The following is a 13,151-nucleotide window of genomic DNA, read 5'->3' as shown; positions in this document are numbered from 1 at the left end:
GACGACTAATAAATGTCCAAATAAAGTTGGGATAGCCATCTTAATAGCTAACAAAATTTAAGATCCCAAAAGGCAAAGGATATATACTCACTGACAAGGAGGATATGTCTACCATAAACACATATACTCCTAAGGAGCCCTGAATAATGTATTTTTAAGCTTGATACATAATCATATGTCACACATTCCTATATAACCCTCCACTTAACAAATGGAGAAGATTCCTTTTATGCTTACACTTAACAACTACGAAAATAAGACCATGTTGGGGCACAAAGAAAGCCTCAAAGAATTCAAAAGTATCAATATTAAACATGTTTTCTGACTAAAATGCAATAAAATGAGCAGTTGATAACAAAAAGCTTTAAAAAGCCCCCATTTGGGGGAACCAATTATTAAACAATCCTTATATGAAAGATCATTAAAGAACTTCAGAAATACTTACAACTAAGTTATAAAAGTACTACATGCAAAATTTGTGAGACACAGTAAAATCAGTTAATAGAAGAAAATGTATAGCTTTAAATATATTTACTAGAAAAGAAGAGGGTGGTTCCATAGAGTAGTGGTTAGCACATCTGCTTTACATGCAGAAGGTCCTGGGCTCAAGCCCCAGTGGAGCCACAGCCCAGGCCCCGCCCCCAGTGCCAGGCCCTGCCTGGGTGTGCTCCACCTTCTCAGAGATCCATCTAGTTCTTAAGGGGAGACTGGCAACATCCGTAGGTCAGGGGTGGAAGTGTGGGGTGGGGTGGGGTGGGGTGGAGGGGCGGTAAAAAAATAATAAAAAGAAAAGAAAGTTGAAAAATAAATGGTCTAAGCATTCAACTCAAGAAGTTGGAAAAAGCAGAGGAACAAACCCATGAGCCATGAAGAAAATAATGTAAGGAAGGAAATAGAGAATTAAGTGATGATAAAGAATAACACAATGAAAAGCCAGTTCTTTGAAAATATTGATAGACCTCTCCCAGGACATGGATAGCTAAAATAACCTTCCGAAAGAAGTTATGATAGGAACTTGCCCCACTAGATATTATAACATACTAAAAGCCTTAGTAACTAAAGAAAGCCAATATTGGCCTAAGTAGACCAATGGAACAGAAAAAAGCATTCAGGGAAAGCCTTAGAGCTATGGAAGTTATTATGTGACAGAAGTGGTAACATACACAAAAGCAAAAGGATTACTTAGTAGATAGTGATGGGACATCTGGCTCATGATATGGAGAAAAATAAAACTGGATCTATATCTCACACCACATACGAGGATGGACTTTAGATGGATTAAAGACCTAAATATGAGAGCAAAACTATTAACAGAAGAAAATATACATCTTAGTGACCTGAGGAAAGAGAAGGATTTCTTTAAGTGCCCGGATCATAAGTAGGAAAATTGATTATATCAAAATTAAAGATCTCTATTCAACCAAGAATATTACTTAGAGTTAATAACACAAATAAAGTGGAAGAGGGTTATCTGCAGTTTCCAACACCCAAGGGATTTGTAATTAAACTATGTGAGGGGGCCCCTGAAAAGTCAACAAGAGGAGGAATATGGGAATTGGCCTAATAACAATATGGATATGAACAAGCAACTGACATGAGAAAACCCAAAACCAATCACACATATGAAAAGTACTCAAAATCATTATCATTTAAAATGCAAATTAAAATAAAACTAATGAAATATGACCGCCCCAGTTAGACTGAAAAATATTAGAAAGCTGGATAATGCTAAGTGTTGGCAGAGACAGAGGCATGTAGGCAACTTCAAATGTTACCCTACCCATTCTAGATAACAGTCTGGCACTGCTTACAGAAATTAAGAACGTATATTCTCTATTATCCAGCAATTCTTCTCTGAGTATACATCCTAAAGAAATTTTCACACTAGCCCGTAAGGGTGTTTTTACAAGGTATTATTTATTGAAACAGTGTGTCAGAGGTAACCCAGTATACCTTGTTGGGAGCACCTAGGGGTAAAATGATGCAGTGGACATACACATTGGAGTTTATTGCCACCATTAGAAGCAACAGACAGATTAGATGTACCCATAACAACAGATGAATCTTAATAGTGCTGATTAGGGGGGAAAAAAACAGAATGAGAGTACCATTTATTTTAATTAAAAGCATAGACAAAAAATGTAAATTTTATATGAAATCACACAAAAAGATACACATTAAACCTAATGGTTAACTGTGGGAGGAAGAGAATGATAGTTGGGTGCAGGAATAAAAGAGAATAAATAAAATGAAGGGCTTCACGTGGAACAACAATGCCTATGTGCCATGAACTGTGGAATGTGATCAGAGGTCAGACACTTTGAGAGGCAAACAAGTACCTCTTTTTTGCATGGGGCTCAGATTCTCTGAGGACTCTCTAAGACCAGTATGTATGTGGAAATATAGTCTGTTTATGTCCATCTTTGGCATAGGAAGTCTGAACATGGCAAAAGCCAGACAAGTTCATTTTGTAGATACATATGATACTTTACTCCGAAAGTTAACAAATCTAGTCTGTTTTGGGGGCTGACCCTTAGAAAGCTGGATAAGTCCTTTCCATGGATAAGAAATTTAGTTTCTGAGGGCAAATCTAGTCTGTTTGGGGGGCTGACCCTTAGAAGGCTAGATAAGTCCATTCCATGGATAAGAAATTTAGTCTCCATTCTTCCTGGATGAGAAGCTCAAAAATAAAGTCTATCAAATCCATTCACTGCAAATGGTTCAGACACTCTGAAGGCTGGACAAAACCAAATTGTGGGTAGTGGGCTCAAACACACCTTGCTTTGGATAAGTCCACTGTGTATTGTTAAAGTCCTTTCTGTGGCTCAAGGGCTCAACAACCATGACAGCAAAGATCATTGTGTGGATTGGGATTTATTTCCTCTGAAAATTGGAGCATCCTGTTTTGTAGAAGGCATCTCAAGCAGTCTACTTCGGAGAAATCAAAAGACTGGCTTCAGAAGCCTGCAAGATAAGGATGAGGGTTGACGTCAGAAATGAAAAGGAATGACACCAGGGAAAAGGGTCCCATGACAGGCGGCTAGATGTTGGGCACAGAGAAAAAAAAAAAACGTGGAGGTCAGGATCAGACTGAAAAAATGTGGGGTCTGATGTTAAGGACTGTGAAGGATGATGATATTAGGGACAGTGGCGGGGGCGGGGGTGATAAAACATATGGCCCTCGAGGAATATGAGGTTAGAAGACTAGAAGATGAAGGAGGTTATCAAAGGACGGTAACTATGTTGCCAGGGATCTAGAGGAACACGACTGAGATGGTGAGAAAGACGTCGGAACCAAAGGGGGAAATGACATCAGAGAACTGAGAGCTAGGACAGAAAGTGGTGTGAGAACAAAAAGGTTCATGCGCATAAGGGATGAAGACGGCTGGGCCACTGGAAGAATGCTGACGTTAGAGCGCACCGACCGCACAAACCTCGCCTTCATTCCCGGAAGCATGCTGAGTGCTTCGCTCCCTTTGCTCTGCCGTCCCTTCCTCCCACCAATAAGCGCGCACGCACGCCAGCGCGCGCGGGGAACGTTCAGTGACGTGTACACTACGTACGCCTTATTAAGCGTCTTCCCGCGCGGCATCCTCCTCAGTCGTTCGGCTCCCCGGCAGTAGCTGTGTCTTCGGTCCTTTTGCGTCTTAATTTCCAGGTAATTGGCGCCTGTCTAGAAGAGCAGTCGCTCCTCGCCTCACTGGTGTGCGCTGTGCCGGCCTACAGCGAGGCGCATGAGTTGGGATAGTAGCGGTTTCCGACACGTAGGCGTGGGATTCTCCTGGATGGGGGGGGGTCCTGTATTTGGAGGTCAAACTTTTGCATTGGTGGGAGGCTAGTGCACTATATCCGAGTGCGAGGAATGCCGGGAAGAGCTCCAGTGTCGGTAGCGTGAGTGACCATGCCATGGCCGAGACCTACGGGCCCTCTGTTTCCCACGTGACCGCCGCCATCTTGTTCTGCGGGCGCAGGGGGAACGCAAGGGTGTTCTGGGCCTGCGCGGCGGCACAAAATGACGGGCGTGGTAGTAGGGGGTGTTGTGAGCATGCGCGAAGACGGCCCCCAAATGGCTACCTCGCTGAGCCGGTCCAGCAGATTTCCATCTTTGAGGCCTGTTTTTTTCGGTCTCTTCTAAGTTATCCCTTATTTTGTTTTTCGTGTTTATGTTCTCTTTCCCTTCCATCTAATCCTTTTCACTGCTGTAACCTCTTCCCCTCTCCGTATTCTCCACACAGGACTTGAAATCACTGCCATGTCCTCTGAAGAAGGGAAGCTTTTCGTTGGAGGGCTCAACTTCAACACCGATGAGCAGGCTCTGGAAGATCACTTCAGCAGCTTCGGACCTATTTCTGAGGGTGAGATGTGGGTCAGACTCATGATGGGGATGGTGAGAAGTAGTCTGGGACTCTTGCATTTAAACAGGTCAGGATCTTAGGCTTTCACATATTCCTTTTTTTTTTTTTTTTAACTTTGTTCCTAGGTTTAAAGTGTAGGCTTAGGCTTTGGAGAATCTGGGAACTCAATTGAGGATTGGTGGGTGGGGTCCATTCTCTATCTAACACTCCTCTCTTTTCCTCTTATCTATTTTTTTTCGTTTCACCAGTGGTGGTTGTCAAGGACCGGGAGACTCAGCGATCCCGGGGTTTTGGTTTCATCACCTTCACCAATCCAGAACATGCCTCAGATGCCATGAGAGCCATGAATGGAGAGGTGAGGCCTTCTACCTGCGTAAGGGCTCTGCCCCCATCCGCCACTTCCACCAGTCTTTCTGTTTTTCCCTCTGTATGCTAGGGGCAGCGTGGCCACCAAATCCCACAGTGCCCACTCACAGGAGCATGACTGCCTTCTGTTCTAGGGGGTGGAGGGCAGCGGCAGACAGAGCCGGGCTACCTGGGAGGCGACGACTGGTCCTGCATGAGGCCGAGAAGCCACCCGTGGATGGTTGACCTGCCCTGGGCTTAGGTAGTAGAGTCTGCAGACCTGCGGGCCTGGCCCGGAGAGGACCTCGTGAGTCTTCTGGGACGGACTCTGAAGCCTCAGACCAAGAGAGGTGTCTATCTAGCCCTAATAGTTGGGCAGCTTAGAGGAGTGGGGAGGAGAACTCACCTGAGTTCAGTCAAGATGTAAGTAGTAGCAGGGGAACATGGTGGATTCAGGTCATTTTGTGGGATTCTGTAGCTCCTATTAAGGCCATTCTGGTCAAAGGAGCTTGTTCTGGAACATGGCACCCAGAACCTGGTGCCTAGCAAGAATTTCTGGGCTCTTTTGCCCGCCTGCCCTGCCCATTCTTCCCTCATCACTACCCTGTGTGACCACCAACCCATCCTCCTCTTTGTGTCTCCCCACACCTAGTCTCTGGACGGTCGCCAGATCCGTGTGGACCACGCAGGCAAATCAGCCCGGGGAACTAGAGGGGGTGCCTTTGGGGCCCATGGGCGTGGTCGCAGCTACTCTAGAGGTAAGTACAGTGGTAAATTTGGTCACAGGGTGTGGAGGACAGCAGCCTCTTAGTGGAATACGTCTGGACAATTCCATTACAACTTAAATCTTTTTTATGTGCCATAGGTGGTGGTGACCAGGGCTATGGGAGTGGCAGGTATGACAGTCGACCTGGAGGATATGGATATGGATATGGAAGGTCCAGAGACTATGGTGGCAGGTGGGTAGCCAAGGGGTTAGAGGATACTCTGGTGCTGTTTTTCTCAAGAGTGAGGCTGCCTGGGTCATACATAATCTCATCATGATTAGTGTTTGCTTTTACAAATTGGCACTGTAAAACAAGTATGAAACTTAGCATTTCAGGTTAACATATAATACATTAACAGATTGTAAGATCATATAATTGCAATATATGGTAGGTATGTTTATTGTATGTTGTGTATCGTGTTCACGGTAGATATGTGCTGTGTAGATTATGTACTCTGTGATTTCTACATATCTATTTTTAACATCCTGTTTTATACATATAAAAGTTGATGATATATGAAGTGATGGGATATGCAAACATGTTTTTTAACGTTATTTAGGGGTATTTGATGGCGTTCCTATAACACACTGTTTTTTCCCAGAAGCCAGGGTGGTTATGACCGCTACTCAGGAGGAAATTACAGAGACAATTATGACAACTGAGATGAGGCATGCACACCTAATGTAGGTGAGATGTGTATACTGCCACTGAACAGATCTCTGTTCACCAGCCCTATCATGTTCCTCTCACCTTCCCCTACCCCACCCACCCCCCTGCCTGCACATACCTCACTTGGCCCACCTGACACCATTCCTAAGCCTCCCTTGATCTCATGTACCTGTTAGGGCTAGTCTGCCAGGGGCAGGGGGGCAGGGGAGAGGTGTCTTAAAACCTGTCTTCCCTGTAATTTGCTGGGCATGGAGATGAGCGGGGTGTCCTTGTTGTCAGCCCTCAGTATCTTTATCAGTCCCAGGAGGTGAGCATGTTAGCCTATTTATTCCTTCCTGACATCACAGTTCTCTCCATTGTTATTTGTTCTCAGATACACAAGGAATAAAACTTCTGATCCAGGATCATCCTTCCAAATGGCTGTATTTATAAAGATTTTTGGAGCTGCACTGAAACATCTGTTTTAGTATATCGACTTCTATTTTTTAATTGAGCTCCCAAGGTAGCTTGCTAAAGACCTTTTAGAAAGCTCCATGTGTTTTTAAAATTTTTTCTCCTGTTTAAAGATAAATTCTGAGACGTTTATAGAGTCTCTGGGTATTTTTCCTTTTACCAGTTTTTAGTTTGGGCTATCAGGATTGGTTCTGGCAAAAAAAAAAAAAATTGTGTGGCCGGACTTTTTATTTTTCAGAAATAATGTGTATCTAGGCGGCATTTTAAAAACTCATACAATGAATATCATGGTTAGGAAGTTATTTCCAAATGTAATTACAGGAATCAAGAAGGTTACTTAGATTTTTTTTTAACTGAAAATCACCACCCTGGTCATAGAAGTTTCTTAAAAATATTTGTGAATGTCATTTTTTTAATACTGGAAGAAAAAAATTCTGTTGTGTCTCATAGCGTTTAGGATGTCCTTCATGGAGCCGATTAAAAAGATGAAATCTGTTAAATCGATAATGATAATGTTTTTTTTTTTTTTCAATTCATAAAAATGAAGATTAAAAAAAGGGCAGAGACCTCAAGTTTAAAGTGGTTGAGTTTGAGACTGGTTTGAGTATACAGGCTTACCTCAGATGTTGTGGGTTCAGTTACAAACCACAGTAAATCTCAATAAAGCCAAACAGTTTTGTTGCTGGTAGAGGACCTTGCTTTCAATTTGTAAGACATGCAACATCTAAGAAGTGTAATAAAATGATGTATTGCCCATACATGAAGCCTTGGGGTGAGGATAGCTACAGGTGAAATCCCCTAATGGCTGGAATTGGTTTTCCCAAGATGATCTCCAGGTACCATTGTCTTGACCAGAGTCAGCTTACGAATCAAGACTGCTTGGGTTTGAATCTTAGTTTTTCTGAGCATCAGGTTGGTGCCCCCCTCATAGGATTGTCCTGAGAATGTGAGCATCTGGTAGAAGCTAAACCTGCCCTAAATAATGGTTCCAGTTTTTTCCCCTGAAGCGATGTGGCATGGGAATGGTATATACTAAACTCACCTTAGTATGAGGGTCTCAAGAAAATCCTGTTTTGAGAACAGGGTTCTAAGAGTTCAAACTTTGGTTCCTGATGGTTCACAGCTATTTTGGTGAGTCATTTAACCAGTGTGCCTTAGCCTCCTAGGCATTTTACACTTTCTGTTGAGGGTAAAGGTTTTGCAACACTAGCTAGTCTTCAGTTCCTCAATTATGCCTTTAGTCCAGATTCTAGTGGCTGCATTGGAGTCCCATGGACTTTGGCCACCCACCATTTGGAGTTTCTTTCTAATCACTTGTGCCCTGGTTTCCACCTGGCTGATGAGCCAAGTACCACCAGGTTGCAAGTTCTAGGACATTCTAAACTGCCCTATTCTCTCATATCGGATATGTGTTAACCGATTCAAAATGTGTTGATGTCCTCCCCAATGTGATTGTATTAGGAAGTGTGAGACCTTTGGAAGGTGACACATGGTCATAAGGGTGGGGCTACCATTGTGGGATTAGAGACATCTTCCCACTTCTGCTTTCCAAACCACGTGAGGATACGAGAAAGTGTTAGGGCCACCTTGGTGATAGGTTATAGGGCCCTTAGAGCTGGACCTTGCTGGCACCTGATCTTGGCCTTCCAGTCTCCAGAACTGAGAAATTTATAAGCCACCCAGTCTGTTGAGTAGCCCAAACTGACTGGGTCCCAGTATTGTGAGAATCCCAGTGTAGGTGGTCTGCTTCCCATGTCTCCTAGCTCATTGGGACAGGCCCCATGGAAGATTCTAACACCCAGGTGGTCCTACTTCTACTGAGCAAGGCCCAGGAGTAGCACTGTAGCTACTGCCAGTTGGGTACTTGGTCTGAGGAGGCATATTGTGCTAGTCCTTCAGGGAATTGAGGCAGTGGGAGCTGGCAGGACCACCATAACTGCCTTGTGGGAAACGGGCGCATCTCTACTCCCTACCTCTCAGAGAGTAAAATGTCCCTTTCACTCGCAGTGTGGCCTGAGACAGAATCTTATAACCACAAATTTCCTGCAACAAAATGACCCCCTATAACAAGATCAACCTGTTCTGCTCCTGGTTTCAAAAGGTGCCTTGTTACCCAGCCCAAGGAGACCCAGTCTTTTCCTATTTGCTCTAAGGAAAGAGACCTCTGTAGAAGATTTCACAGTTGGTTTTCTCTGGCTCTAAAATCACTGATGGATAAAATTTTAAGACTGAAGTACCTATTCGTCCTCTGATTAAATTTGACCAGGGTCTCACTAATATGTTTCCCAAGAACCCACTGAAACCAGAAACTCCCAAACACTCGGTGCCTTGAGAACCTGTGCCCCAAGGCCAGATCCCTGGCCTGCTGCAAATACTTGTATTTTCAAGCCCTGGATCTTGCTTATACCGCAAGCTTTGATAGAAACATCCCATAGACATCTCCCACCCCATGTGGGCTAAAATCACTGTTCAGATCCTGCTTTCTAAATTTCTTTGCCTACAGTTCAAAATGTATAAAATGGGACCTGATGGTGAGTTTAAGGGTGATAGGTAATGTGTATAAAACAGGGTAGATCCCTGTTGCTACCCCCACACCCTTGCCCACCCCCCCATTCTGGATTTAGGGATGTAGAAAGTTTTCAAATAGCTTTTTAAAATAAGTTGCTGTGAAAACTTCAGGTATGTAAAAAAGCATATTGGATAAGGATCAGTAGCCACTGTTTCTACCACTCCTCTGCTTATCAAGACAAAACATGCCATATCCCTGCCCAGCTGCATTCCTCTTCCACCTCCTACCCTTCCCCAGGCTAACATAAGGGCCATGATCCCTTATAATTCAGGGTGTGCCAAAATCTGAAAAATCAGGAGGGATTTTTTTCAATTTTGGTGATAAGACCTGACCTGAAGCTTTTTCATAATCTTTATTTTTCCCACTCCGTGAATATGCATACAACATATTGGAGAAATGTTAGTGGTTATGGGGAGGCTCCCTAGATCTTATGGGTGGAGGCACAGCCTCAATATATGGTGAATACACAAAGTTAAGGCTTCTAAATTGTTTATGAAAATCTGTGGCATTGTTCTGCATAAACGTTTCTAATATGTCATTAAGTCAAATTTTTAACTCAATTTTAAACTTCCTTTAAGTAAAACTCATCTCTGAAAGTTTCTTTTACTCTGTCTAGTTCTTTTTTAAGTTTTAAGTGTACAATTCAACAGTAAGGGGGTGTGTGTGTGTGTGTGTGTGTGTGTGTGTGTGTGTGTGTGTGGCATTGCATTGCATTGTGTGTTCACCACCCATAGTTAGATTTCTTTTCATCACCACATATTTAACCCTTTCACCCCATCTACCTCCCCCCTTACCCCTTCCATCTGGTAACCACTAGTCCACTGTCCATGAGTCTCTGTCATGTTTGTTGCCCTTAGATTTATGTCCCTCGTACACATGATAACATGTGGTTTTCAACTTTTTCTGTCTGGCTTATTTTGCTTAGCATGATTATCTCGAGGTCTGTCCATGTTGTCTCACATGGCAGTATTTCATCTCTTATAGCTGAGTAATATTTCATTATATGTATGTGCCACATCTTCTTTATCCAGTCATCTATTGTAGAACACTTCAGTTGCTTCCATGTCCTGGCCACCATGAATAATGCTGCTATGAACATCAGTGTGCATATGTCTTTTCAGATAAATGTTTTCAAGTTTTTTGGATAAATACTCAGTAGAGGGATTACTGGATCATATGGTAAATCAATTCTTATTTTTTTGAGAAACCTCTATACTGTTTTCCACAGTGATTGTACCAATTTGCAGTCCCACCAGCAGTGTATGAGGGTTCCTTTTTCTCCATATCCTCTCCACTTGTTATTATCTGTCCTGTTGATAATAGCCAATCTAACAGGTGTGAGACGGTATCTCATTGTGGTTTTGATTTGCATTTCTACTCTGTCTAGTTCTTAATAGTTATCCAAGCACAGAATTTGCAGTCTATTTTAAACTTTATGACTGTAATCCATAGTAAGAAGTATATTTCTCTTCACTGGAGTCCAGTCTACCCATTTCTCTGTGTAAGTGGAAGAAAGGTTTAATGAATGAAATGTTCCCTAATGTTTCCTAGTTTATTGTATTTTAACAAAGCTCACCCCAAACCATTCAAATGCTCATGGAACCTGCAGTTTGAAAAATGCTGTGTTTATAATTGTTGAATCTGAGTGATAGCTACATGAATATTCTATCAATACAATTGTACGTTTGAAATTTTCCATAATAAAAAGTTAAAACTGTTACAGAAGTGGTTTGTTGGATCTCCACATTGGCGTGGGAGGTGGGTAGCTGTCATTTGTTTTCTACAGGCCTGCCCTTCCCCCAAAGCCCTCTCCCTAGCTGCAAGAATTTCTTCTCCAAGGGCCTCAAGACACCCTGCTCTATAAATGCTAGCTTCTATTTCTTGACATCTGACATTCCGTAATATTTTCCAAATAATGGCCCCAGAACTCCTTCCTGCTTCCTCTCCCCTCAGGACCCCTCTGGCTTCTCCAGACAGAAGATCCATCCCTTTGCCCAGCACCAGAGGTCCTCCTGCCTTCCCTCCTCCAAAACCCAGGGTCTCTAAAAATCTGTCTCCACCTGTAACACGGCAATAATACCCATTAAATGAGCCAAGACATAGGAAACACCTAGAACAGTGTCTGGTAGGTAGATATGGTTAGTAACTGTTAGCATTTGCTATGTGTGCCAGATAATAGGGACACAGCAAAGGATATTTCAAATTTCAGGAATCATGTATTGGTGGGGTCTACGTACACTAAAGTAGTAAATTGGTGTGCAATGTAACGTTAAGAAGTGGCAAGCATTAAGGAAAACAAAGGGGGTGGAGAGTGATGGAATGTATTTTACACAGGGTAATTAGGGAAGGCAACTCAGGAGTTGACCTTACAACAAACACCTGCAGATAGAGGGAAAGCAAGCAAGGAGGAGGATATCTGGTGTAGGGGGATGATTTCGCCATGGCACTCTGGATGCCTTGCGTGTCTCCACGTAAGCCACGTAGGCAAGCTGATCTAACTATTGGCAGAACTCCTTGTGATCTTCAGAACACAAAGCATGAAAGGCTTGTGAGGAACTGCTTTGAGGCTAGTTCTCATAAACCTTTCTATCTACCAAGGTGGTTATCATGAGACAGTATCTTATCACCTGAGATCTTGTGAGGTATGAGGCTTTCTGTCCTCCTCCCCCAACTTAGGGCTATACAACTGCTTAGCATGGAATTAGCTCCTCTGCAGCAGGGTGTCCTACCACTCATGCTGTAGCCATCTGGCCCCTTTTGTTTCAGTGTTACACAAGGGACATGAGCTGGCATCTGTGGCTATTCCTGCTTTTGCTGTCTATGTAAGTAGCAAATAACTTTGACTGGAATAAGGGTTCATTACTGGCCAAATCTGTCAGCCTTGCCTCTGGGAAAGGGAAATTACAGGCAGAAGGAAAAGCAAGCAAGTACAAAGGCCCTGAGGTGGGAGCTTGCTTGGTATGTGTAAGGAACAGCAAAGTCAGTGCAGCGGGAGCAGAGAGAGCTGGGGGACAGGTGGCAGAAGGTGAAGTTGGAGAGGTGACAGGGGCCTGGTCCTGTCAGGACTCACTGGCCATGGGGAAGACTTTGGCCTTTTTCCTGAAAAAGCTGTAGCCACAGCAGGGGTCTGAGCAGAGGAGGCCTTTGGGTTGACTTGATTTGTAACAGGACCCTCTCTGGCTGCTGTGAGGACAGAGGAGGGGGCAAGGACAGAAGTAGTGAGGAGGCCACTGCAGTAGTCCCGGCAGTGGTGGCAGTGGATGTGGAGAAGAGAGGTCAGATTCTGGATAAATTCTGAAGGTGGGACTGACAGGATTTGCTGACAGATCAAAAGAGGAAGGTGGAGGAGAGAAAGTACTTGGTATGAATCCATACTGGAGAAGCTCACAGAGTAATTTGGCAGTTGGTGTTAAAAAGTCCAGTGGTTAAGGGCAAGAATTCTGGCACCAGGTGGCCTGGGTGCAAGTCCAACTCCATCACTTATTGTGTGACCTTGGGCAGGTCACTTAATCTCTTTGACTCCATTTCCCCATCTGTGACATGGGATAATGTACCACCTTCATAAGGTTGTTGTGAGGATTAAAGAAGGTTTTCTTTCTTTAAAGTGGTTAGAATAGTACCTGGCATAATGTGCTTGGTATTAGTAATATTACTATAGGATGAGTTGGCATGTTCACTGCATGAGTGCACAGGAGAGAGCGTTCCAGATCCCAGGAATGGTTTGTGCAGTTTTCAAAGGATGTGCAAGAAAGTGTGGCTGGAACAGATTCTGATCAAGGAAGAGCAACAAGGGATGAAGTTGGAGAGGAGGCCTAAGAGGGCAGCTTCTCTTCACAGCAACTGGGGGCCGTTGTGGATTTCAGGGTGTATCTACCAATGCAGGAGGTTGGAAGAGAGACAGGAGCGGAAATTTATTTGGGACTTGATGCAGAGGAATGCACAGAGAGAGGAGAGAGAGGGATGGGGTGCTATCGTCAACACTGCTGGCTGATT

At 43.7% G+C, this 13,151-nt stretch overlaps 1 protein-coding gene across 4 annotated transcripts; it reads left to right on the top strand.

The window, feature by feature from the left end:
* The first annotated feature begins 3,520 nt into the window (after positions 1–3,520).
* Positions 3,521–7,096, top strand: RBM3 (RNA binding motif protein 3). Of its 4 annotated transcripts, none has more exons than XM_011386238.2 (7): positions 3,521–3,658; positions 4,236–4,355; positions 4,604–4,710; positions 5,353–5,458; positions 5,566–5,659; positions 6,069–6,154; positions 6,510–7,096. In XM_011386238.2, the coding sequence occupies exons 2-6, from the start codon at positions 4,253–4,255 to the stop codon at positions 6,127–6,129; spliced, it is 471 nt and encodes a 156-aa protein (XP_011384540.1). In that variant the 5' UTR covers positions 3,521–3,658; positions 4,236–4,252; the 3' UTR covers positions 6,130–6,154; positions 6,510–7,096. The 4 variants fall into 4 exon arrangements, with proteins under 4 accessions (XP_011384540.1, XP_011384541.1, XP_023382301.1 ...); XM_011386239.2 differs by having other exon boundaries at positions 6,069–6,150; positions 6,510–6,782; XM_023526533.1 differs by lacking the exon at positions 3,521–3,658 and adding an exon at positions 4,103–4,124 and having other exon boundaries at positions 6,072–6,150.
* The last annotated feature ends 6,055 nt before the right edge of the window (positions 7,097–13,151 follow it).

Source organism: Pteropus vampyrus, unplaced genomic scaffold, assembly GCF_000151845.1.
Source record: "Pteropus vampyrus isolate Shadow unplaced genomic scaffold, Pvam_2.0 Scaffold984, whole genome shotgun sequence".
Classification (NCBI taxonomy): Eukaryota; Metazoa; Chordata; class Mammalia; order Chiroptera; family Pteropodidae; genus Pteropus; species Pteropus vampyrus.
The sequence above is the reverse complement of the archived record's forward strand: the minus strand, read 5'-3'. Positions and strand labels throughout refer to the sequence as shown.